Source organism: Dreissena polymorpha, chromosome 9, assembly GCF_020536995.1.
Source record: "Dreissena polymorpha isolate Duluth1 chromosome 9, UMN_Dpol_1.0, whole genome shotgun sequence".
Lineage (NCBI taxonomy): Eukaryota > Metazoa > Mollusca > Bivalvia > Myida > Dreissenidae > Dreissena > Dreissena polymorpha.
The window spans coordinates 3,419,834-3,447,589 of record NC_068363.1 but is presented as its reverse complement, the minus strand read 5'-3'; the positions used below and the strand labels follow the sequence as shown (position 1 = coordinate 3,447,589).

The window sequence follows — 27,756 nt, the reverse complement described above, 5'->3', positions numbered from 1 at the left end:
GTGTAGTATGCACTGGCTAATCAGGGATAACACTTTCCACTTTAATGAAAATTTTCATTTAAAGAAGTCTCTTCTAAACAAAAATCCAGGGCAAGTGGAAAGTTCTGTCCATAATTAGCATGTGTGGACTGCACAGGCTTATCTGGGACAACACTTTACGCACATGCATTAAGCCCTGTTTTCCCACATCAGGTATCACAGCCCCAACCACTGCAGGCAGTCCCATGCAGCTACAACAGGGCCTCAAGATTACAGAGGAGTTGGTACAGCGTGTGGAGGTTGTGTACGTCCTCGGACTGTTCCTGCTGGGGAAACACAGGAAGAAAGTTAGTATCCCCATGTTTGTGTCCAGAAATTGTCCTGAAAATAGGGATTTTAACATTAGGTGTATATGGGTGTGACTTCTCTTTCTTTCAGCTGATTTCCTCTCTTTTAATGTCAAACTGATTTTATGAATTGTTATTTACTTTGCTGGACCAATGTATAAATGAAGAGTTTTGTACAAATAGCTATTTACTTTGCTGGATCTAGTATAAATGAAGAGGTAATTTGAACCCTTTTAAGGGGGGAGGGGGCATTTTCCTCACCTGAGGTGGTTCTGGAATAAAATCTTTAGGCTTATATTAAATGTATGTTCCAAAAAATTCATCAGTGTTATGCAAGGCTAATACTGGTATGTCTTAGAAGCAACTTGCATCAAATGTTTTCAATAATAGTGTTGAAATAGCCGTGGACACTTACAATTTTGAGTGCCTGTTTTACATGGCTTTAAAATTGAAAAGTAAAGGCACGCATCATCAATGCAGTATCCCGTGTCAACATAAGCTGCAACTTGAAAGTCAAAATTCTACCATGCCCTATTGGTTAATATTGGACAGGGTATTATAAATTGTGGGTAATTTCTGCTTTTAGTTGGGCAAAAATGTTAATGTGTTGGGGTACCCAAGATTTTCATTCATTCTATTTCAGGTACAGAGAAAGCTTGCAGAACTGAAGCTGGCCCCTGGGCTTAGTGATCTGTTTGATCAGTTTATATGGAAGTGCCAAGTGTAAGTACAATTATACTTTCATACAATTATACTTTCAGCTTAAAGCAAGATTTTTTTGTTAATACAATAGTTTTCTACAAAGTTTTAGGTAGATTTCAGGTTTCATTCCGCATCAAATGCATTAATTTCATACTGGGTTATATTGAGGGGTATATTTGTACAATTTAAATGTATTTGATCAAAAGGCTGTTTAATGTTTATTATTTTATCTCGCATCACTTTTCCATGTATAATTTCATATATCAATCCTTGCATAATGTCAATATTATGTTTTAACATAATATATCAGGATGGGGCTATAATTTGTAATATGCACAGCCTGAACAAGTTTATACTGAAAATTCTGTTGTACTTATAAATTATACTTTAAAACTCATTATTGATGAGTGTCTGATTATAAAATCTGCTGTTTGCTTGGTTTAGTAAGTACAACATATTTGTTCAGTATGATAAAATAAATATCAACATTTTGCAAAGTTTGATAAATATTGCCCCTTCAAAAAGTATTGTCCACCTTGGGTTCTGTTGACATCATTTTTCTGGTGCACATTATTTACTATACCCCTCAACAGGCCTTTTAAGTTTATATAGTGCAGCATAATTCAAATCTGAGACACAAGTTTCAACAACACATTACTACAAAGTTAGTTGAGCGAGAATTGGTTGTATCTGCTTCAGAAGTCTATAGCAGATAATTGCAGTACTCTCTGACTAAATTTTCTACATATTTCTTGTAACTTAGGTCTTGTGGAGACTGATTTGCTTTAGAATGCCATTTTTTCGTGAAATGTGTTTTTAAATATATCAGTGTTTCAGAATCATAGCTCATATCTCTATATTTACAGAGGACGATACAGCAGTCGTCACAGAATGCGAGGTCACAACGCTGCTTGTGAATGCAGTCCTGTATGTTTACACATTCTTGTTCCCATTTTATTTATCTTTGGCCTCATTTCATTCATCTTCGGCCTTATTTCATTAATCTCCTCATATTTATTTTGTCCTCATTTCAGTTATATTTGTACTCATTTCAGTTTTCTTTGTCCTCATTTCATTTCTTTTTGTCCTAATTTAAGTATTTTTGTCCAAATTTCAGTCGCCTTTGTCATAATTTGAGTTATCTCTATCATTATTTCAGTTATGATTGTCCTCATATCAGTTGACTCTGTCCTCATTTTGGTTTTATTTGTTCTCATTTTAGTTATTTTTATCCTCATTTCTGTTGTATCTGTCATAATTTGAGCTATATTTGTCCTCATTTCAGTTATATTTGTCATATTTTAAGTGATATTCACCCTCATTTCCGTTATCCTTGTCCTCATTTCAAGTATCTCTGACTTAGTATTCAAACTGTTAGGTAACATGTATAAATGAAAAATATTTTGTTTTTGTGCCATTGTTGTTTTCCCCCTTTGCATATGGTGAACAACAACAGCGTTGGAACAACAATGTTAATCAATTAAAATTAATCTCTCATCACAAATGCGATTAAAAAAAAAAGCCATTTAAGTCTACATGATGATGAACGATTTAGTCAATTTTACAGAGATAGGCAAACTGTTTTGAAACATATTAAATACATCAATTGAGACACATTTCTTTTACCATTTTTTATGCCCCCCTTCAAAGAAGAGGGGGTATATTGTTTTGCACATGTTGGTCGGTGGGTCTGTCGGACCGTTGGTCGGTCCGTCCACCAGATGGTTTCCGGATGATAACTCAAGAACCCTTAGGCCTAGGATCATGAAACTTCGTAGTTACATTGATCGTGACTGGCAGATGACCCCTATTGATTTTCAGGTCACTAAGTCAAAGGTCAAGGTAACAGTGACTCATAACAGTAAAATGGTTTCCGGATGATAACTCAAGAATGCTTACGCCTAGGATCATGAAACTTCATAGGTACATTGATCATGACTGGCAGATGACCCCTATTGATTTTCAGGTCACTAGGACAAAGGTCAAGGTCACAGTGACTCGAAACAGTAAAAATGGTTTCCTGATGATAACTCAAAAATAATTAGGCCTAGGATTATGAAACTTCATAGGTACATGGATCATGACTGGCAGATGACCCCTATTGATTTTCAGATCACTAGTTTGTGTAATTATTTTACCACAATACATTCTTTGAAATAAGTGAGATAATTTTGCTTTGGGATGCACTGATTTTCTTTTAAATTATTCAGACTCACGTTTTGTTTTTCAGGAAGTGGCCTTGAAGATTCAGTTCCTAAGATTAGTTCATAGTTTCTGTGATCATTCTGAGTAAGTGACTATTTAAACATTCAAAAATGTTGTGCTGCTTTAAATGCCTTAAACACTGGCTTGTATATGTGTTTTAAGATATGCTGGGCATTGATTGAGACTACTTAAATGTAGTATTTAAACTTATATATTCTTGATGAAGTTGACATAATAATAAATATTATAATAATGATAAGTTGTAGCAAAAAAAATATCTTTACTTTCCTCATAATTTGAAAAACGTTTTACTTATCTTGGCCCAAAGTCCAATTTTGCTGGCCATTCAATTACAAATGTTCTCTTGGCCTGCATTTTATGTTGTTTATACCTGCAAGATTACCTGGCAAGGGCATTGTATGAATAAAAAATGTGTTCTTTTCTTTCAGCTATAAACATTTACTGTTATCCAAGTCAGAATTAAATGAGGTGAAAAGAATAAATGGTTAGTATTAAATACTAAAAAAAATAACAATTTAATATAAAATAAAGAATTGCTTTTGAACTTTGTGTTTTTGAAATAGAATTATGAGTAGCAAATCGTTGTTATCCACTAAAAAGTATGTCATTCAAATTGTAAGTTCTATAAAACAATTGAAATTTTTGTTGTTTCATATGTCTTTGTATTTTGAAAATATTTGTTTCAGCCAAAGCTGGGACTTTGCAACTTCCAAATCTGGACAATGTGAACAAGTATGTATAAATTAAAACATAAACTAGATGTTCCATAAAACCTTGTTATAATGATATACTGGACACATTTCGTTACCGGTACTTTAGTGATGAGATCATAAAATAAAATTAATCCATAATGGCTTTTTTTGTGCACTTTCCTTCAACTCTGATTTTGACCCTTGGGCTATGTTTTTTCTATGACTTCTGTCTCTTCATCTGTGACCTTGACCTTGAACTTAGGGTCTGCGTTTAGGTTTCAAAATCTGCGTTTAGGTTGCGATAAAAGCTCATAACTTCTATCAAGCGTTTATAGGGGGCATAAGTCATCCTATGGTGACAGCTTTTGTTTTCAATTTGAAATTGAAAATTAGTGTTTACAACAATAATTATCAAAACTAAGGAGGTTCAACCCATACAGCTGCATCATGGGGAAATAAACTTAATGTTTAATTAGATTTGCAATGTTCTGAATACATTTTTTTTCCAATCATCAATTGGAAATGTTTGGCAGTCATTAGGAAAAAGTATGCACTTTTTGACATTGGTAATGGGGTTGAATAACGCCTGTTAGACATGGTGTTTGTATGCTAAAGTCTCTAACATCTCTCATTTGCAGAGTGTTAATGTGCCGTGGAAGCAAAGGCCTCCTCACAAAGATTGTAGATGTCATGAAAAAGGAACCAACCACCTCAACATTTAGGTATGATCTTTTACTGCAGCATTCATGCAATAATGAAGTGTTTTATAGTGAAACTATCATTGTTTTTATTCATTCAGTTCTGTTTGCATGAGGGCTAGGGAGGCGGTATTAGTATGTCTGGCAAAAGGAGAAATGATATCACATAGTAAGCAATATCTTGGGAGTAAGATCTTATTTAGGGGAATCAACATGATTTTCATGCAATTTTTTGTTGTTGAAAAAATGACACATTATTGCCCTTTCTATGAACAAAATACTGTGCTGACTAATAAGGCAAGGTAATTGCAACTGTTAAATGAATAATGCTGCAGCATTAAAGCTCGAAACCACTAAGGAAACCACTTCAACTATTATGAAAGTGGCCTTTCCCTGTGATCCATACATACTCATGTTAAGGTCTCATTTTGTCATTATGACTTTCAAATCCATTTGAAACGAAAAATATTATTTTTATAGGCCCGTTTTAAAAAAACGGGACGTATAATAGTTTCACCTTGGCAGCGGGCGGGCGGCGTCCACAGCAGTTTCCACTCTCTAATTCAAATAGTTTTTATCCGATCTTCACCAAACTTGGTCAGAAGTTGTATCTAGACACTATCTAGGTCAAGTTCGAATATGGGTCATGCCGGGTCAAAAACTAGGTCACAGGGTCACTTAGTGCATTTCAAGCATTTAGCATGGTGTCTGCTCTCTAATTGAAGTAGTTTTCATCCGATCTTCACCAAACTTGGTCAGAAGTTGTATCTAGACAATATTTAGGTCAAGTTCGAATATGGGTCATGCCAGGTCAAAAACTAGGTCACAGGGTCACTTAAACCATTTCAAGCATTAAGCATGGTGTCTGCTCTCTAATTGAAGTAGTTTTGATCCGATCTTCACCAGATTTGGTCAGAAGTTGTGTCTAAACAACTATATGTAGGTCAAGTTCAAATAAGGGTCATGCCAGGTTAAAAACTAGGTCACAAGGTCACTTAGTGCATTTCAAGCATTTAGCATGGTGTCGGCTCTCTAATTGAAGTAGTTTTTATCAGATCTTCACCAACTTTGGTCAGAAGTTGTGTCTAGATGATATGTAGGTCAAGTTCAAATATGGGTCATGGTTAAGTTATCAAGTTGTCCAAAGCCTTAAAATGGGCGTATCTTGTGACCGTTTGGCACTCTTGTTTAAATTGGTTTTGGAATTATTAATAACACCACATGATTGCAACAGATTTATTGTTGTTGTTTGCTCAATGTTTCCTGCAATGTTTTGCTATCCTTTTCACAAGGATCACAAAACACAGATATGCTGTTTTTTATGCCCCGAAGGGTGGCATATAGTTTTTTAACTGTCCATCTGTCTGTCTGTCCCTCAGTCAGTCTGTCCATCCGTCCAAAAACTTTAACATTGGTCATAACTTTTGCAATATTGAAGATAGCAACTTATATATGGCATGCATGTGTATCTCAAGGAGTTGCACATTTTGAGTGGTGAAAGGTCAATGTCAAGGTCATCCTTCAAGGTCAAAGGTCAAATATATGGCTTCAAAGCGGCGCAGAAGGGGGCATTGTGTTTCTGACAAACACATATCTTGTTTGTATTGTAATAGTTTCTTTCTGAATGTTCTTACAGGTTCTGGTTAGCACGTGCCATAGAGAGCTACCTGCGAGGTAGCACGTCCTACTGTGATCAAGTCTTCCTCATGAGGCGTGGGCTCCTTCAGGTATATATGAGCCTCGCCTGAGAAAACGGCTTAAAGCATGTGTATAGAGTTTGGTTGATACCGATGTATTGGGGAATTGATAGAGTCAGGATTACAAGTATCTATGTGGTAAAGGGTTAAAATAATATAAGAATATATTGTTATCAATTCTTTGTATAGCTGTTTTTTATGCCCCCCTTTTGAAGAAAAGGGGCTATATAGTTTTCCCACTGTCCGTCTGTCAGTCTGTCTGTCTGTCACACTTTTCGTGTACGCTCTTTATTTCAAATAATTTTCATCCGATCTTTACCAAACTTGGTCAGAAGTTGTATCTAGACAATATCTAGGTCAAGTTCGAATATGGGTCATGCCGGGTCAAAAACTAGGTCACGGGGTCACTTAGTACATTTCAAGGATTTAGCATGGTAAAATGCTCATAACTTCTATCAAAGCGTTTATAGGGGGCATGTGTCATCCTATGGTGACAGCTCTTGTTTTTTCTTGAAGAGTCGCCCAATCACCCAAACTTTACTTTGACCTTGACATAATCTTAGACATGGCTATTCAGCTTTTGCCTTAGTCCTTGATTTTGTTTTGTTGAATTGAAAAATTGATTTCAAGAACTATCGTCGGCTTTGTAAGAAATGGGAGTTGCGACACATATGCAAAGATAATGAAAAGAGAGACATTTTTCAGCATGTTGCCTCAAACATTGTGGAGCACGAGATCAGTCAAAAGGAGATCCTGCAGAGCAGCTTTGACCTCCTAGGGGAGCTGATCAAGTTTAACATTGAGGCCTTCAAAACCTTCGACACCATCTTCACGACAGATGAAAAGGTACTGTGAAAACTGGTGTTCATAGCCTGATGGGGACTGAAGTTGTCGCATTTAGTTTTTATGTGGAAATAAAGTTTCATTTCAGTGAAAATGTATGTCTTTGATTGTTTTTCTATCCCTTTTTTTAACTGAATTATGCAAAAAAATATGTTCTTCAAAGACAATTAAAGTGTTTAAGTTTCTTAAACCGAATAATATGTTATTTCATTATATCAACACAATTTTTTTTACTGTAACACAAAAAGACATCAATTGCGTTAAATTGTTTTCTTTTCTAGTCTGCAGTTTATTAATACCCCCTTAAGGATATTTTAACAGCTTTATTGTCCCCTACCGGTGAAAACGGAGGGGACTTATGGTTTGCCCTCCGTCTCTCAGTCTGTCTGTCTGTCCGTCACACTTTTCTGGATCCTGCGATAACTTTAAAAGTTCTTCATATTTTGTCATGAAACTTAAAACATGGATAGATGGCAATGTGGAGATTATGCACGTCATTTCATTTTGTTCAGACGTCAAGAATTCTGGTTGCTATAGCAACAACAACAAAATTTACTGACAATGGTGGAGTTTCACCGGTAGGGGACGATATTGCTTGGCAATCTCTTGTTTAAACATTTATTTAACTTGTAATCGTCTGAAAGATTGCAGCTGTTATTGATGTGTAATAAATATTTGCAGTATTTGTGCATGTCCTAAATATACAAATACAATGTGTCAAATTTGATTCTTGTTCAGTATTTCGGCTTCAAAATTATTGCAAAAATCTAAGTATAATCTAAGTTATCAGCTATGCCAAAAAAATTCATTTATTCAGAGTTCCCCATCATATTTGAAATGTACTATTTTTGAATGCAAACAATACATTTCTGTGTCTACGTTAACAGAGGGTGTAATCAAGTGACAAACGAGATGGCGATGTCAATACTCTCTATTACTTGTACTTACTGTTTAAAAGCTGCTCACTTTCTGACCATATCAGCAAAAAAGTGATAAGCGTTTATTTTGTATTAAAATTAGTTTTTTTTATCTCGACTTTACATGCTGCAAATTTTCTTAGTGTGAGCTGTTATTTTGTGACCCGTTAAGAAATTTTGCAGCGAGTTAAGTCGAGATAAAGAGTGAAAATTAATACGAGATAAATGCTAATCCTTTCCCTGCCAATAGAGCTGGAAAATGAGCTGCATTTTAACAATTATTACAAGTAATAAAGGGTATAAAAAGGCCAAATATACATGTATAATTGCCATCTTATTTGTCACATGATACCTCCTCTGATTAAGATTTGAAAGAATTGGCAGCTCAGAATCTTGTGGTAATTTTGTTGTTGTTACAAACCAATTTTTATGCCCCCGAAGGAGGGCATATAGTGATTGGACCATCTGTCTTTCCGTCACACTTTGCATTTAGGTTTTGCGTTTAGGTTTCGAAAAATGCTCATAACTTATATGACGCTTTAGATAGCAACTTGATATTTGGTATGCATGTGTATCTCACATGCATGTGTATCTCATGGAGCTGCACATTTTTAGTGGTGAAAAGTCAAGGTCATCCTTCAAGGTCAAAGGTCAAATATATGGCTTCAAAGCGGCGCAGAAGGGGGCATTGTGTTTCTGACAAACACATCTCATGTTCCATCTGAGATGTACATTTTTCAGCACAGTGAATTATATACTACGGTATCATTTTCATTTAGGATTCTCAAACAGCAGTTTTCTTACAGCATGATTAACAACAAACTAAAAAATAGTTATAGTAAATGAACATATTTCCATGAACTTTGTGTCAGTGATTGTGAATCTTTTAAAGCTTTTTTATTCTACTTTGCAAAACAATCCACTTGTTTATAACAGTATATAATGTATGTTTTATTTGCATTATAATGTATATTTTCACTTGAGTTGCTGAACGTCTATTTCCAGTTTGAGAAGTTTATCAGCACGGTGAATCGTAAACTGGTGGACTCCAACATGTTCATACGCAGTCTTATTCTCTCACTGGAACACTTCCGCGCGGAGGACGAGGGGCAGAAAGGTTAGAATCATTGTACTTTCTACTGATTTTAGCTGGCATTTTTATGCCCCCCTTCAAAGAAGAGGGGGTATATTGCTTTGCTCATGTCGGTCTGTTGGTCGGTCTGTCGGTCCGTCCACCAGGTGGTTGTCAGACGATAACTCAAGAACGCTTGGGCCTAGGATCATGAAACTTCATAGGTACATTGATCATGACTTGCAGATGACCCCTATTGATTTTGAGGTCACTAGGTCAAAGGTCAAGGTCACGGTGACCAGAAATAGTAAAATGGTTTTTGAATGATTACTCAAGAAGGCATACGCCTAGGATCATGAAACTTCATGGGTAGATTGATCATGACTCGCAGATGACCCCTATTGATTTAAAGGTCACTAGGTCAAAGGTCAAGGTCACGTTGACCCGAAATAGTAAAATGATTTTTGGATGATAACTCAAGAACGCTTTTGCTTAGGATCATGACACTTCATAGGTACATTGATCGTGACCCGTAGATGACCCCTATTGATTTTCAGGTCACTTGGTCAAAGGTCAAGGTCACAGTGACAAAAATCGTATTCACACAATGGCTGCTACTACAACGGACAGCCCATATGGGGGGCATGCATGTTTTACAAACAGCCCTTGTTAGGAAGACAAAGTTAAAGTCAAAATAAATTCTGCGATAAATAATTTTGTAGAGGATATGTGTTGGTTTCAATTGATAATCAATTTTAATTCATGAGCATATTTTTGCAAGTGGCAAATTTTACTGCAAAATTGTTAATTTTAACTGTAAGAAACTGTAAATTAACACTCTTATATCACTGATATTTTGATTTAATTTGCACACACACAATAAAAGACTTACCTTTGGATATGATCTAAAAAGAAATGTCAGAGGTAGGGGCCCGGTTACTTTTTTTCTCCCCTTGCTACCCTTCTTTACTGGTCAATACAAAAAAAGAAAATCCATTTAACACTTTCTTAAAACCCTAAATGACAAGTGTTTGAATAAGCAATTCATTGCATTTAATAAATGAGCTGTGTTCAGTGAAACTAGGCCTAATGCATTGGCGTAAATTGTTATCCGAGATTAGCCTGTGTAGTCTGCACAGGCTAATTAGGGATGACACTCCCCTTTGTATGTCCCCCACCACTATAGTGGGGGACATATTGTTTTTTCCCTGTCTGTTGGTCTGTCTGTTGGTTTGTTTGCTCCAACTTTAACATTTTGCCATAACTTTTGCAATATTGATGATAGCAACTTGATATTTGGCATGCATGTGTATCTCACGGAGCTGCACATTTTCTTTAGGCGAAAAGTGAAGACTGCTCAGTCTAATCTGGGTTGTCATTTTACGCACATGCATTAAGCCCAGTTTTCACAGGATGATCCTTAAAAATAGCCATTATACTGGTCCAACATTCCTGGCTGTCACTCTTGAACATAATTCTTTGCCTTTGAGATCCTTGATCTTTCCCTACTTAAAATTCACCAAGCTTGCTTTACGACAAATGGCTGTACTGCAGTTGAAAACTGTCAGAAGAATTGAAGAATGAAGTAATATCTTTAATTTAAATGAAGTTTGTTTAGATTGTTTCGTATTGTTTGATGTTTTCCTTGGACTAGTTAAAAATCTCATAATTGTTTACCTTTACATCAAACTCATATTGTGCTTAATGATGTTTGGTGCATTAATGCATGTTTCTTGCTATTTTGACACTGTTTTTTTTAATCTGAAAATATTAGATGTTTTATATCTGAACATTATCTATCCCCCATGTGTGTTGTTTTCTATTTTACAAAGTAGACTACGCCAAGCGGGACAGCAAGCTTTTGAAGTACATAGGGGACTTTCGCAATCAGCTGGACTATCTCTACAGACTCATCTCCATAATAGACGTACAGAATCTCACACAGGTACCTCTAGACTTTGAGTGTGTGCGTAGTATTTTGAAGTTCATTCGAGACGCGTTCTGAGAAAACGGGGCTTAATGCATGTGCTTAAATTGTCATCCCAGATTAGCCTTTGCAGTCCGCACAGGCTAATCAGGGACAACACTTTCCGCTTTTATGACTTTTTTCGTTTAACTGAAGTCTCTTCTTAGCAGAAATTCAATTTAGGCGGAAAGTGTCGTCCCTGATAAGCCTGTGCAGACTGCACAGGCTAATCTGGGACGACACTTTATGCACATGCATTAAGCCCAGTTTTCCCAGAACAAGGCTCATTAGGTTCTTCAGTGCCTGAGGCTGCATTATGTGTGGACCTGGAGTGTTTCCTAGAGCTCCTATTGATAAAACTTACTAGACTCACACAAGTTGGGACGAATGGTTTGAATTTTAGGCACAATTTCCAGTTATTTAGTTGTTTCTCAAAGATCTTGTTTGTTGGGGAGAAGCCAGAGTGCCTGGAGGAAACCCCACCTGTCCAGTATGGTGACCACCAACCAAACTCACATTCTTCCTTGAACACAGATAGAAATGGGGTTTGGTAGGTGAGAAGCCAATGTACCAACCACTGCGCTAGCCAGAGAGCCAATCAAGTCCCCTTTATACAGCTTCCCAACATTGATTTGATAATAATGAACTCAGTTGGTATAAATTACAAGCAAATTCGTTGAATTGGTGTCCCCAAAGATGAACTTTGTTTATGGATGGGTGCAAATCTCTTGATATACAGTATTAACAAAAAAAAAATCTAGTGTAGGGTTATTGTTTTCATGCATTGCAATTCTTCTTATCGATGTCTATACACCTATGAAGATTCATGTGGAAATCTAGTAGTGTATCTGAAATATAGCTCTTAAAAGTTACATCATACAAAATACAACCAAGGGCAATAACTCTTACTGAAAAAAGTGAATGGTTATGTTTCTTTTTCAAGGCAATTCTCCTCATTGAAAATAACACACCCATGAAGTTTAATGTTGAAATCTTGTATCTGATATTTAGCACTGAAATGTTACATCATACATAAAAAAAATGCAATTACTCTTATTTAATAAAGTGTAGAGTTATGGTTCGTGTGCATGGCACCTCTCCTGATAGATATCTGTACACTCACGAAGTTTCATGTTAATATCTTTGTCTACAGTTTCTGAGATAAAGCCCTTAATCAATATTGTGACACACGGACAGACAGACGGATGGACAGACAATGCCAGTTCTTTACTCTTTGGTTTTTGGCTGGGGATAAAAAAAAGAAATGTATTCAATATCATTTCATGGATTTGCCTGCAGTATTCAATATCATTTCATGGATTTGCCGTGCATTTGTTTCATCAAGATTTTGACACAATTACAATAATTAGGCTGTATTTGTTCTTTTGATCTTTTTTTACCCGATTTCAATGAAAAAATAATTCAATATATTTTGAAAGATGTGTGCATAATAATGGAAAGGTGATGTCCTGCCATTAGTAAAATCACTAGCAAAGCACTTGCTGTCATGGTTAATAATAATAGTGACACAAACCGAACAAGTTTATGTATGTTGTCATTATACAGACTTTTTTTAATGAACTGAAGGAAATGGGAAATTGCTGACTGGTTAGTGTGATTTCATGATTGTTTCAGGAAAATGTCAGCTGTCTGAACACAACGCTGGTTTTCCTGATGTTTGCTAACAGGAAGAATCAGCTGGGTAGATATCTGCAAGCTCTCAAGGTATTCACATACATATCAGCTGCACTTTTCACAATATATTTCACAGCAACTTCAAATGTTCTGTTAATTGAATATTTTGCCATATAAATACTCTTCGAAGAAAGTGAAAGTGTGATTTCAGGTGGCCCTAAAACGCATTTAAATGAGAAATCCCACAACCTTTCGTATAATTTAGGCAATGTTTAAACAAAATTGCAAACTGTTATTTTGGCTATAAATGGGGGAAACCTTAGTGGTTACTTTGTAACCCTATGGAAAGCCTGCATCCTACGAAAATGGATCTTCGCCATATGGGGCTAGGGTAGCTCCAAGTCAGCTTGCAAAGTCCGGTCTGGATCTACTTTGTCATACATTGAGACCACAAAACCTGGCGTGACTTTGTAGCAGACAGCGTAGCTCCCGACCAGACTGTGCGGGCAGGGCTGGTGCTACACTAGCCGCCTATGGCATGAGACCCATTTTCACAAGAAACAAATCGTATATTAGCCTCTTTTTGTGAAAACTGGACTTTATCCCTGTGTGTTAAGTGTCATCACACGGGCTAATCAGGGACAACAATTTCACTGGTTTATAACTAAAAATAGACTACTTTTGAACAAAAAAGACCATACAAGCAGAAAGTGTTCTAGCTGATAAGCCTGTGCAAACTGCACAGGCTGATCTGGGACAACACATTACGTACATGCATAAAGCCCCGTTTTTTCATAACGAGGCTTATATTATCTTGTATGCCTGGCAGGATGAAAAGGAGGGAATGCTTGAGGTGAACGGCTCCGTGCAGTTTATGACCAACTTCCGAGACCTGCTGCTCTTCTGGCAGGACCACTACCTCCACAAGGATAAGGACTGCAGTGCTCTGGAGAAGGTACACTAAGCTGTATTTTAATATCATAAATACATACCTGCTATCCCTAGCTATACCTCCCCAGGTGGGTTAGCTTCTCCAGAAATCTTAAAGTGCCAGAATTCGGCCACCTCTCCTACTGAAAACAGATCAGGTTAAGCATAGTACAATTTTATTTTATTTTTTTATTTTTACCGTGTATTTTTGTATCACTTGGGCAGTGATTTATTTCCTTCTTTATCAACTCTAGTATTTGAAAAAGGCACGTTCTCAATGGAGGAAAAGGATAACATTCGGATTCCATATTTCCGCCTGAACATTCCCCAAAAGAATGAAAGTTGCGTCAATTGTATTCCAAAAGCACTATCTCTTGTTTGCACTAATTTTTTTCAATTGCCTGGGTACAGATACCAAATGGTGGAAACAAATCTCTGGGTCAGCGGTAACTATGGAGTGTTGTTTCCCCTCGTTTCATTAGGATAGCTCACTTGGGTAGCTTAGGACTTAATTATACAAGGGTGTCCATTGTCTGGATTATTCCAGAAATTTGGATTTGAGCCGTCCAGGAACATTTTTTTAGGTCAGTGTAAATCGGATGATTTTTATGCTCCCCAAAATTTTTTAGGGGGGAGCATATAGTCGCCGCTTCGTCTGTCTGTCCCTGTGTCCGTCCGTCCGTGCACAATTTTTGTCCGGGCTATTTCTCAGCAATTAATGACCGGAATTCAATGAAACTTTATGGGAAGCTTCACTACCAAGAGGAGATGTGCATATTATCAGCAGGTTCTGGTCGTATGATTTTTCACAGAGTAATGGCCCTTTGAAATTTTCTATAAAAAAGTTCTTGTCCCCCCAACTACTGTGCCCTCAAGACGTTTCCTTTTATCTGAATATATAGTGCAATATTGTGACCAAAAAAAAAATTGGGGAGCATCACCCGTCTCTGACGGTTTCTTGTTTTTAAGGGGTGTGGGGTGTAGGGACAAATTTGTTAAAAGTGAGCGATTATTACAGAACGAATATTGTAATAGCTTCCTAGGCATGCTGAAAATGTGCGCTTGGTCCAGATTTTTGTAGGTCTTTTTAGCTCTATTCTTAGCAAAAATTCTATTTAGGCGGAAAGTGTCGTCCATGATTAGCCTGTGTGGAATGGACAGGCTTATCTGGGAGGACACCTTACGCACAAGCATTATGCCCAGTTTTCTCAGAACATGACTCATATGGGTAACCTATTGGTCTAGAGTAGCTTATCTGGGACAACACGTTCTGCCCACACTGGATTTTCATTTAGAATATACTTCCTTAAAATCAACATATCCATATCCTTGATATGCTGTGCAAACTGTGATATCTTGGTTTTCCTGGAGCGTTGCTAATGTCTATTATTTTCATTTCAGAGTTCCCGTATCAGTTTCGACTACTGGAAGCAGACAGTAGCTACACTTGTTTCAAACGAGTCAACCAATGAATGTGCCATAGCACACTACTTCGAGCGCTTGCCCTGTGAACGAACTTTCTGAATTAGTACACTTCCTTGTACAACCCATTGAACTAAGTGCCAGTTTAAAAGCATTCTAAAGTGCTCTAAAGAAGCGAACAAATCTCCAATGTGAGTCTGAGTATTACCGGTACAGAAACCTGACTGTGATGCGCATGGTTTTGCAAATTATTTAGATACTGTTCCATGTGTCACAGGCGAAAAACATAAATGTTTTAAAGTCTATGCAAGGTTTTTGTCATGATATAGTGTGGAGAGGAGAGATAAGCTCATTTTTGTAAGGTTTATGTAATAAACCGCAAGGTAAATCAGTGCTATAGCTTGCCAATATAAGCCTGAAACTTTCATTCGATGAATTACAACATGCATGTATCAGCAAGTTTGTGATCTACTCTGTTGTCAGTCAACCCTGATTCCAGTAAGAAAAATTAATGGCATGCACATAAATTGTAAATACAAATATTCATGTATAAAGTTGTGTTGGGTTAATTTTGACAAGCTATAATATAATATTGTTATTTTGCCGCAAACTGATTTGAAAGGCAAATCTTATTTGTGAATAATAAGTGACCGGGAGGTCATGAGTTCGATCCCCGCTGTGGGAGCATTCTTTAGATCTCCCATAAAGACACCAAGCACTGGTTCTAGGCCCAGGAAACAGACTCCAGAGCGTTTCAATAAGGCGTTTGATGTAATCGAGCTAAAATAATTAGGTTGAAACTAAACTAATAAACTAATAAAACTAATTATTACAAGATAGGACTTTATGATTCTAAAAGGGTGATAAATTCCAATAGGCATTTTTGTGAGGCTTACAAGCCAGTTTCTTATTTATTGTCAGTAGATCCCAGGGGGTATACGTTGGCAAATAAAGTTCAAGTTTTCTCGGTCATAATTAATAAATGTATTTTGCATTTACTTATTGCGCGTGTTGTGATATCTGAAACCTGAAAATGACTTGCCATGCAAAATGAATTGCTAGGCTATAGTTGATCAAGTGATCTAAGCAAAGAAGTTAAATTTTCTGTATTCTATTTTGATCAAGGACTGTAAATTGCCAGATAAGAATGTTTTGTTTACGAGCTTCTTTTATGGCCAAACCAAGATGTTTGTGTTGGAGAATTATATAGCCATGATTTATGTAGTTGTTATACCATATCAGGAATTAGAGCTCGATTGGTCATGGTTGGCTCGGGTACTACTTACATGTATCCTGGGTACTCTTAAGTATACTTACATGTACCCCGGGTACTCTTAAGTATACTTACATGAACCCCAGGTACGGTGAATATACTTAATCGTACCCGGTCAATATTAGACTGTACCCGAGTTGTGTTCCCGCCCAAAATCCGATGTCGTAACACACGCTACTGATTATCTTAAACACACTTCTCTTTAAAAAAAACTGCACCAACATGCTTTTTATCCCCCACCATAGGCGGAGGGATATTGTTTTGGCGTTGTCCGTACTTCCGTCTGTCCTTCCCTCTTTCCGTCTGTCCGGAGCCATATCTTGGAAGTGCTTTGGCAGATTTCATTTTAACTTGGTATGAGTATATATATGGATAAGGGGATGATGCACGCCAAATGGCATTGTACGCCATCAGTTAATAACGTAGTTATGGCCCTTTTTATCTTGAAAAAATGCTTTTTGTGTGTGTCCAGAGCAATTTCTTGGAAGTGCTTTGGCCGATTTCATTGAAACTTGGTATGAGTATATATATGGATAAGAGGATGATGCACGCCAAATGGCATTGTTCACCATCTGTTAATAACAGAGTTATGGCCCTTTGTGTCTTTAAAAAATGCTTATTTAGTGTCAAATATAACTTTTACTTTCTTGTGTCCAGAAGCATATTGGCGGGGGATATCAATTCAACGAATTTGCTTGTTGAGTATGAGTTTCGATAATATAGCGGCCATTTTACAGAAAATTGACATAAATGTGAATATAATTAATTTTTAAAATCATAGCCGACAACAACTGATTTAGCGCTTAATTTCCTGGGTACGGTTTACTATATTTACCGTACCCGGGGTACATGTTAGAATACTTATGAGTACCCGGGGTACATGTAAGTAGTATCCGAACCGACAATGACCAATCGAGCGTAATTAGATCCTTGTTTTTAAATGATTTGCCTTTGATTTCCATTTGTGTTCTTATGAAAAAATCATTTGTGTTAATCACAAATCAATAGTACAGTATTTATTGTTTGCTGAATTTTGGGGCCAGTTGCTTGAAACTTGATCAAAATTTTATAGTACAGTATTTAATTATTGTTTATGACATTTTTGGCCAGGTGCATAAAACTAATAGGCTATTAAGCCAAGGGCTTGTTATTTGAAGATTAAAAGAAGATATAAATTGTTCAAACACTCTCAGATCATATTACAATTTATGGATTTACAGTTAATGGAAAGAAGTAAAAGTTGAATAAATTGTTATTTGTTTTAACTTGTCTATATATTGTCAACCAAAATGTGACAGCCTTTTGGCTCTGAGGGCTTAATTTTTCTTTTGCAGATCTGAGCAACTTGACCCAGATGTTATTGTCCCCTACCGGTTTAACTGGAGGGGACTTATGGCTTGCGCTTTGTGAGTCTGTCTGTGAGTCTGTCTGTCACACTTTTCTGGATCCTGCGATAACTTTAAAAGTTCTTAATATTTTTTCTTGAAACTTGCAACATGGATAGATGGTAATATGGACATTATGCATGTCTTTTCATTTTGTTCCTACATCAAAAATTGTGGTTGCTATGGCAACCATAAAAAAATTCTGACAATGGTGGAATTTCTGACAATGGTGGAGCCGATAGGGGACCATATTGCTTGACAATAGCCTTGATTTTGTTTAGTTTAAATAATGAATCATACAGTCCATGTTGATTGTGTTATTTTCATGTCTAAAATTCTTTAGAAGAGAATAAAACCAGTAATAACTGCTGCATTAAGACATAATAGGTCTTTTTAAATGATTTATTGACAGTGTAATTTAAATACACAGTTCAAAAATTTAATTGTGGAATCTACAAAAAAAAACTGTATCTTATTCTGTTGTGGTTGTGAGATATAATTACTTTGATATTCATACTGCTTCTTTTGTTAAAAAAATGTCAAGATTATTTTTACACAGGGAGCAAATATTGCTGAAAGAATTCACGATTTAAAAAGTAGAAGAGAACAGAATGACTTTATTATAGAAGAAAGAGCTGTGGAAGTTTCCCATTAAATATCTTTAGATTTGTATTCAGTGTCTAAATGTGTCGTGTTCTGAGAAAACTGGGCATAATGCATGTGCATAAAGTGTTGTCCCAGATTAGCCTGTGCAGTCCGCACAGGCTAATCAGGGACGTCACTTTCTGCCTACATGTAAATTGGAATTTTGCAATGAAGATACTTCATTTAAACGAAAAAGGTCATAAAACGGAAAGTGTCGTCCCTGATTAGCCTGTGCGGACTGCACATGCTAATCTGGGACAACATTTTACGCACATGCATTGAGCCCATTTTTCTCAGAATGCGACTCAATTAAAGGCAATCCTTTGTGCCATGTAGTAAGATGTTTGAAACATCACAAACTACTGCCTCAAGTGTATTGTGCATGATTTTGTTGTGGAATGATACCAGTGGTACTTGTACTACTTTATATGTGTGTTTGAAATTAGTGCTCTGGGTAAAGCTATACAAATTCAATGTAAATATTCAGAATTTGCTGATATTGTTATTGTGTACATTGCCCACTGTACAGTAATGGGTATTTCTTCTTGTGTAAATATTTAATAAAATTCTACATATGCAACATTTTATGTACATAGATGTAAAATATAGAATAACTTACTTCTGCTGTTTGATAGACGGGAAAGCATCATCATTCCTTGAGCCTTAATGTTCATTGGAAAGATGGAAACCAAACAGACATGTCAGAATTTCTGAACAAACATTTATCATATTAACCATAGTTGGGCTTTAGTACCATATTGTGAAAATTGTTATAAAAATATATTTTGGAGTAAATATTTGTTATATGTGTACATGTAGTGATTAATGAATTTTGCTTCCAAGAAACGAGTTTTTATATAACTATTTGCTATACACCTATAATGGTAAACAACAGAGAATTTGTCAGGATTTGAACTAGTAACCTGAATATTATTTACTTAAACACACAATCTTTTTACAAATTTAATAACATGAGTCGTTCACAGGGCATGTTACAATCTAACCCTATATCACTGTATCATTTTACTGGGAGCTAACAAACCAGTATAGCTTAAGTCTGGGTGGATTAATACCCAGGAAATCATAATTGTTGGCGATTTTCTATTTTTATTTCATATGTATGTTAACCGTGTACAGCAAAAAAAACGTGCTGCATAATGCAGTTGTTTTTGTGTGCTATTCACTAGATATTTTTATTATATATTACTGTAAATAGTTTCTGCTTCTCTTTTCCTGGTATGACCATAATTGTGTACGTGTATTTTTGAGGATCATGTTTTAATTTGTTTGTTTGTACAGCAATTATTTATATGCGTGCTTGAAACTTGTTGCTGTTGCTACCCCACACAAATGAAGTGTTCTATCTATAAATATATATACTACTGGTATTATTGAAAATGTAAATACATTAAATTTTGAATAAATAGCCTTAGTTGATTTGTATTTGCCCAGACAAACCTACTGCTTTTATCTTTACAGTCTGCTCTCGACTTCAGAAAATAACATGTAAGTACAGTTATGTTGCTATGTGGCAACAACAATTATGGCATTTAGCATTTTCTATTTGCTGTCCATACATGTTAGCTTGTCTGTTATAAATGGCTTATTGTAATTATCTCTAATGTTTGAGTAGTAGTAAATTTAGACAGGCATATTGCCATTTGATAGCCCCCTCAGGGAAGCGTGGAGTCTTGGCATCATCTGTCCTTCAGTCCACCCTGCTTCTGTTGAGGAGCAGGATTTGAAGGAATTCGTTTGACATTTTTAATCATGATTTTAGGCTTTAAGGGGAATTGCAGTCTGCACAAATCATAACTTCTTTTTTCACTTGGTTATTTCAGTAATTTTGAGTTTCATAAGTATTCAGGGGTCTAGCTAGGCTCAAAATTTAGGGAAAAGTCACTTCTCCCTAAAGCCAAAATAGAGAGAATTGGTAAAATCATTGGGAGAAATGGTACATTTGCGTCATAGATCTTAGTTTAACGTACATTTTGCGGCAACTTAAAGGATAAGTGGTTTCTGTTCAGCGTTCAATCAACTTTTCACTTGCTTTATACAATAAGACATGTTAAGTGTATAAAACCTACATTTTTCTTATTACTAATTGATTGTTGATAATGATGGTACTTTTAACTATTTTTTTTTCCTGAACAGGTTTATCAAATAAACTTCAATAGTAACAAACCAATAATGTTCAGAATCTTTATACTTCCTTGTTAATTTTAAGCAATTCAACATTAAATCAAATTCATATTTTGTTACAAATATTTGTTTTAAATTAAAAATTCATTTAAAATCTCATTTTACAGCAGATTCCAAATCTAACATGTAAATGAGCCCCATATTTATTGCCAGTGCTAGTTACCTTTTCCCATTTGATCATTCTTGTGTATTGTTTTTATAATGGGCCATTTAACTTTGCTTAAGCATAGTTATTTGTAGCCAGCACAAGGAAATTAATCAAGGCATCATTTATGAATAATTTTAAGAAGTCTAAAAGCTCCAGACTGTTCTTTTGAATGTTCAACTTTGCATGACCTGTAAATGGAGCAACTTATGGCTGAGAATCCTCCTGTGTCCAATTCTCCACATCAAATTGATTTTAATCGGTCAATGTCTGGCACAAACAAATCATTAAAAGAGGGAGAAGTTACTTCGCCTTCATGATATTTTTCAGCGCAAAACTCTGGATTGAATATTATTATAATTTATAATGAGGGCTTTGTCTCGTTTCTAGACGAAATCTAAGTTTTTTGTTAAGACATGCTTATTGTTATCAAGACATGATTTCTGAAGTCAAGACAAGAAATCCACGTTTTTTACCCAAAAACTTTTCTGACATCAATAATCCAATTTTAAATATCAAAAATTGTGTTTTTAAATCTATAACTTGATTATTTTACATCTGACAATCCATTCTTTATATCAAATACTGTCTTGATATCAGAAAATATAACAAATTTTACAATAACAAAAACGTATTTCACGATATAAGAAAATTAACTGCTTGATATCAAAACATACATTTTTTTATCAAAAAATCATTCCTTGATACATGTGTATTACAAAATATATTTCAACTTCAAGAAATATAATGGTGCCCCATATATTTATGGCAATCTGTAAAGTGTATATTCAATAATTCATGCACCAGATTAATTGTCAGAACTACACTTAATTATATCTGCTTTTCCGCTGGTTCAAACAAGGAAAGCAATAAATGAGTTTCATAATTTAATCAGAACATAATTCATAAGAAACCACTTAAACAGATTAAACAAAAGAAAACCTATACCCATGTTATCCATAGAATGATACACTTTATTTCTTTAGCTATTATCTTTCTAAAACAGGACGTACAGCCAACAGGGAATAACCCAACAATATCTATTCTTCAGTTCCCTCAACAATTTCACATCAAAGAATAGCGTTTCCAGTCAAAACTGCCAATACAAATGGTATGTGTTGGCCTAATGGTATTCATAAAACATCAGTAGTATTTGAAAACTGTGTTTATCCACAGAACATTTTAAGTTACATCAAACCAAACAGTTTAGTTTTCACCATTAAGGATAATATTATATCACACAGCACTTTCTTTCACTTTTGGTGATTCTTCTTGGGCATCCTTTGTTTCTTTGGGTTGCACTTCCTTGTTCCAGCTCGTCAGTCCCTTCGGAAGAGTAGTGTCCTCTTCGAATGAGCCTGTAACATTTGACAACAAATTATTCGTTATGAACATATAAAAATCATAGCAAATTATTCATCATTATTATGAACCTATAAAATAGATAACCATGCACATGTACCAAATACGTGGTCATTTGTATGATATGTAATTTAAAATCAGCACTATCCATGAAATGCTTTTAAAGGTTGTATTTCTTACCATTTTCATTATTGATTGTTTGCATCTTTTACTTTTTTCTTCGATGATAAAATTACCAATGCTTTTCTGGCTATCATAACATAGCAAATTTGTGGACTCGTAAAAGGGGTAAGAATTCAGTGAACCATTCAAACATTCCCAATTAGATATTGTAAGGTAAAGTACATCAACAGCCGGACTCTGCAATGCCATGATTGAATAAAACTAATTGTTAGACAATATACTTTTGTAGCACAAAATCTCATAAATTACAGGCTTTTTAAAAAGATATTTTTGCCATTATAGGGTCCTATTAAATGATAAAAAGTATCTTTTTCCGCATATCAAGTCTGTAAATTTCTTTTGATTGTTTGATTTTCAGATGTATGCAAATAGAGCTTTTAGGTGTAGAAATAAATCGTGTTTTAGTAAGAATATCCATTTTACTGACATGTGTATAATAATATATACAATTTATCTTTAATATATAAGTTTTATCAATAATAATTCAAATGTTATGAATCAAACAATAAATTTACTTTTCCATAATAAAGTAAAATTTAAAGGAATGGGTAAAATTCCCAAAATGATGAGTAAAAAACCTAGGTAATTTTCCCAAAATGGTGTGGTAAAGCTCTTAATTAATTACCTGTTCCCTCAACAAACTCTTCATATGAAGACTTCTCCGCGAATGGTCTTGGACCCAACAAATCCACAACAGTCTGCTTATCAATTTTCTCCCGTTCAAGGAGACAGAGCGCCACTTTTTCAACATCGTCCTTGTGTTTAGTTAACAGTTCCACAGTTCTCGCGTACGCCCGCGACACTATGTCTCTTACTTCCTCGTCGATGATGCGCGCAGTCTCCTCGCTGTATGGCTTGTCAAACGCCATCTCGCCCTGCCTGGGCATCTCGTACGAGATCTGTCCAACCTTCTCGCTGAACCCGAACTGTGTGACCTGTATTTGGGAGGTGAAAATAAATTTAATCAAAGAGCTGTAGTATAAAAATATATATTTTATCTTGATTGCATCGCAAGCCTTACGCTTATTAACACGATTTAGAGTCCATTTCTTGGGTAGAACGAGTACTTTGTGTCTTTAAGAGGAGATAGAAAGAACTTGGCAAACATCATATCCAATAGGCCAGAGCAACCTCAAATAAGATTAATACACACTTCATTAAAATTGTTTGCATGTTTTTGTAAAGAATCACTCAAGAAACTTTTGTACCAAATTTTGTAAATTACCCCAAAAAGGTATCATTTAGAGGCTGTACATTGTAGATGATGATCTGAGACTCTGTGAATGGCAAAATTAGCTCGAACTGTTAATAAAGCTTAATAATACCAACATTGTTAAACTCCAGTTTCCTTATCAGAAAAAATATCGTAATAGCAGCATATTATATATTATTTGAAAAAATATACGAGGTAACAAAAATTGACAAGATGAGATCATCCTTGCTTTAGCCAACATGTTTGTATAAAGTTTTACTTGTATTTCACACAGATATACTTGCTATACACACCTGTTGCTGAAAACAGAAACAAAATGACTATAAGCCACGCTCTAAGAACATCCAGCTTTATGCTTATGGTAAAGTTTCAACCAAGATTAGCCTGTGAAGTGTGCACAGGCTTTTCAGTGAGGACACTTTCTGCTTTTATTGTATTATTCATTTGAATGAAGTCTATTGAGCAACGATGCAGTCAAGGCAGAAAGCATCATCCCTGATAAGCCTGTGCAGACTGCACAGGCTAATCTGGGACACTAACGCTTAAGCATTAAGCTCTGTTTTCCCAGAACAAGGCTTATAATATTAATAACTGACCTGTGCATAGGCACTTTGTGTGACCTTTCTCAGGTCGTCGTGGGCCCCTGTGGTCACTTTATTGAAGAAGATCTGTTCCGAAACCCTGCCGCCCAGTGTCATGCACATTCTGTCCATCAGCTGAAATGATATAATATCAATAAGTGACCTGCATTTTTACACTAAGCATTTTTAGCAATGAACAGACCCAGAAAATAAAATCAAACAAGAGCTGTCTCCATCAGAAGACATATGCCCCCCAAAAATGCTTGTTCGAAACCTAAACGCAGATTTTGAAACCTAAACGCGGACCCTAAGTTCAAAGTCAAAGGGGTCAAAATTTGTGTGCATATGGAAAGGCTTTGTCCATATAAACATGCATACCAAATATGAAGGTCACATCTGAAGGGACATAGAAGTTATGAGCATTTTTCGAAACCTAAATGCAAAAGTGTGACGGACAGACAGATTGTCTGACAGACTGACGGACAGACAGCGCAACTGCTATATGCCACCCTACCGAGGACATAAAAACGAGCTTAATATCTGAAGTTTGCGTAAAAACAAGAGGGCCTGAAAGGCCAAAACTGGTTCAACTGAGATACAAAGGAACTGACTGGCTCACTGCTGCCCCAATATATAATTAGAACAAATATTCTGACCAAGTTTTATGAAGAGTGAACAATAAATGTAACTTTAAGAATGTAAATAAAAAGGTTATACTATAGCCATATAAGGATAAAGTCCCTGCCCCCTGGCGCCCATGTTTTTCAAACTCATCCGAGATATCATTAAAACAAATATTCTGACCAAATTTCATGAAGATTGGACAATAAATGTGACTTTTGGTTTTCACAAGTTTTAACAAAAGCAATATAAGAAAATGCCCCGCCCCCTGGTGACCATGTTGTTCAACAAACCCGAACATGTACAAGAAATCACTGGGACAAATCTTCTGACGAAGTTTCATGAAGAACAAAAAATAAATGTGGCATCCAGAGTGTAAACAAGGTTTTACTATAGCCATTTTATAGCCATATAAAAAATGTCCCTCCCCATGGTGGCCATGTGTTTCAACCAACCGGAACCATTTTCAAACTCATTCAAGATATCATTCGCATAAATCTTCTGACCAAGTTTCATGCAGATTGGACTATACATGTACATGTGGCCTCTATGAGTGTTAAAAAGGCTTTACTATAGCCATTCAAGGAAAAATGTTCCACTCCCTGGCGGCCATGTTTTTCAAGCAAACCAGAACCATCTTTGAACTCATCCAAGATATAGTTGCGACAAATCTTCTGACCAAGTTGCATGATGATCGGACAATAAATGTGGCCTCTAGAGTGTTAAAATGTTTTACTATATCCATTTAATAAAGAATGCCCCGCCCCCTGGCAGCCATGTTTTTCAACCAACCAGACCCATTTTCTAACTCATTCAAGATATAATTCGGACAAATCTTCTGACCAAATTTCATCCAGATCGGACTATACATGTGGCCTATAAGAGTGTAAACAAGGTTTTATTATAACCATAAAAGGAAAAATTCCCCGCCCCCTGGCGGCCATGTTTATCAAGCAACCCAATTTTCGAAATTGTCCAAGATATCATTGTGACAAATAATCTGACCAAGTTTCATGATGATTGGACAGCAAATGTGGCCTCTAGAGTGTTAACAAGGTTTTACTCAAGCCATGTTAAGAAAAAAACACGACCATGTTTTGCAACCAAACGGAACCATTTTCGAACTCTTCTAAGATATCAATGTGACACACATTCTGACAAAATTTATTTCATAAAGATATGACAATAAATGTGGCCTTTAGAGTGTGAACAAGGCAAATGTTGGCAACGCACGACGGACAGAAGGCGATCACAAAAGCTCACCATGAGCACATTGTGCTCAGGTGAGCTGAAAAATTAGGACTTTGTGTGACAGCTTGACAGTTTTGAGTTTGTCAGTAGTGAAGTAAAGTCATTCTTACCTGTTCTTTTGTGAATAAATATTGGTCTTTGGGGAGGTACATCGCAAAGCCAAGTGCCTGGTTTGTGCGTGGAATGATTGATACCTGTGCAGAAATGAAGAAGACACAGAATGTACTGTTATTTAAAACGCACATAGAAGGTATAATTATACTAAGAACAACAGAACAATATTATCAATACTATTTCATATCTTAAGAACTTCATATAAATTACTGTAAACGTATAGAAATTCGTCGGTATGAAATTTCGTGGTTTAATAAAAAACAAGTCGTTGACACGTAATTTCGTGGATTTCAAATTTTTGGGGAAGAGTGACCGTCATAGTTATTAAACTTTTATTAAAACAACCAGAGTAATAAGGAAGCATAATCTGCTAATGTGCACTGAAGCATGAAAGTGTTTCCGATAATTGTCGATAAGAGCGATAAAGCGGCACACTTGTTGGGTCCCTGCTCGCTAATTGCCATCAATGTTGTTTTGACAATATTTGCAATTCTCAGTGCAATCGGTGCCCTAGTAGTAACAATTGAGTAATAAGGTCCGCAAAATACACGTGTGATAACCGTTTGGCACTAAATGACATGTGATAAATCTGCAAACTGTTAATTTATCGACGTCACGTAAAAGAGAAATATCGTTGATGTACAGTTTACATACCGTGCTTGATTTAAAAATTAGTATTACCCAAACACTTATCAAGAAAACAAAGTATTGTATTAACTAGCATATCTTAATCAAACAATCTCTCTTTCAAAATACTTCTTAAGTGAAGTAACTCTTACAAAAAACAAACAAATATCTCGGATACCCGACAACAAAAGAAAACGTCGGAAATGACATTCGGAAATGACCGATTTAGGATTGAAAATGTATAAATAATCGTTGGTACTTGAATTCGTGGTTCAGCGGATCAAAGAAATCCACGAAAATTCGTACCACACGAAATTTAATGGTTTTACAGTAACAAATTTTCACATGGAAATCTTACTGGTAACTCTAATTTAACTTCATAAATTTTTAATTATAAATTATAAATGACAACATTAAATTATTCCAGTTTCCAATCATGTAAAAAGAACAAGAGATGTGTTTGTCAGAAACACAATGCCCCCTATTGCGCCACTTTGAAGCCATATATTTGACCTTGAAGGATGACCTTGACCTTTCACCACTCAAAATGTGCAGCTCCATTGGATACACATGCATGCCAAATATCAAATATCAAGTTGCTATCTTCAATAATGCAAAAGTTATTGCAAAACTTTAAACAATGTTAGAAGTTTAGGGACACACACAATGAATGAATGACAGACAGGCCAAAAACAATATACCCCCGATCTTTCGATCCGGGGGCATAAAAATCTTTTGAGTGTTAAACCTCTTTATGAAAAACATTTTTGTAGGGATCACACAAACTTTATTTCTGCATTGATCAAGCTAAGTTAAGATCCATTCATACAACTAGTTTGGCACTGAAAGGGATGAAATCTGCAAAAAGGAGCGGAAATTACACCCCTAACAAACTCAGACGCAAAGTGATAAACTCTGTATGCAACCAGAATAAAACCAGTAACTTGGTTATGCTGTTTGCTGGTATCAGTAACATAGGGTAGGAAATGAAACCTTTATAATTGAATCTAGTAAGAAACGTTTTTAAT

At 35.8% G+C, this 27,756-nt stretch overlaps 2 protein-coding genes across 2 annotated transcripts in view; one reads left to right on the top strand and one right to left on the bottom strand.

The window, feature by feature from the left end:
* The window catches only part of LOC127843796 (short transient receptor potential channel 4-associated protein-like), a 42,256-nt gene extending 23,318 nt beyond the window's left edge, over window positions 1-18,938 (top strand). Inside the window, exons 11-24 of the mRNA XM_052373595.1 lie at window positions 193-326; window positions 970-1,049; window positions 1,895-1,955; window positions 3,259-3,317; window positions 3,683-3,738; window positions 3,941-3,986; window positions 4,585-4,668; window positions 6,281-6,371; window positions 7,047-7,187; window positions 9,107-9,218; window positions 11,006-11,118; window positions 12,775-12,864; window positions 13,604-13,729; window positions 15,106-18,938. Of these exons, the coding sequence (XP_052229555.1) occupies window positions 193-326; window positions 970-1,049; window positions 1,895-1,955; window positions 3,259-3,317; window positions 3,683-3,738; window positions 3,941-3,986; window positions 4,585-4,668; window positions 6,281-6,371; window positions 7,047-7,187; window positions 9,107-9,218; window positions 11,006-11,118; window positions 12,775-12,864; window positions 13,604-13,729; window positions 15,106-15,228 (1,316 nt within the window). The 3' untranslated portion in view covers window positions 15,229-18,938. The remainder of the gene's footprint in view (window positions 1-192; window positions 327-969; window positions 1,050-1,894; window positions 1,956-3,258; window positions 3,318-3,682; window positions 3,739-3,940; window positions 3,987-4,584; window positions 4,669-6,280; window positions 6,372-7,046; window positions 7,188-9,106; window positions 9,219-11,005; window positions 11,119-12,774; window positions 12,865-13,603; window positions 13,730-15,105) is intronic.
* A 2,710-nt stretch (window positions 18,939-21,648) lies between these two features.
* Window positions 21,649-27,756, bottom strand: part of LOC127843795 (AFG3-like protein 2) — a 45,303-nt gene continuing 39,195 nt past the window's right edge. The window contains exons 15-18 of the mRNA XM_052373594.1: window positions 26,098-26,181; window positions 24,131-24,250; window positions 22,947-23,256; window positions 21,649-22,134 (exon numbers count right to left, since the gene is read on the bottom strand). Of these exons, the coding sequence (XP_052229554.1) occupies window positions 22,013-22,134; window positions 22,947-23,256; window positions 24,131-24,250; window positions 26,098-26,181 (636 nt within the window). The 3' untranslated portion in view covers window positions 21,649-22,012. The remainder of the gene's footprint in view (window positions 22,135-22,946; window positions 23,257-24,130; window positions 24,251-26,097; window positions 26,182-27,756) is intronic.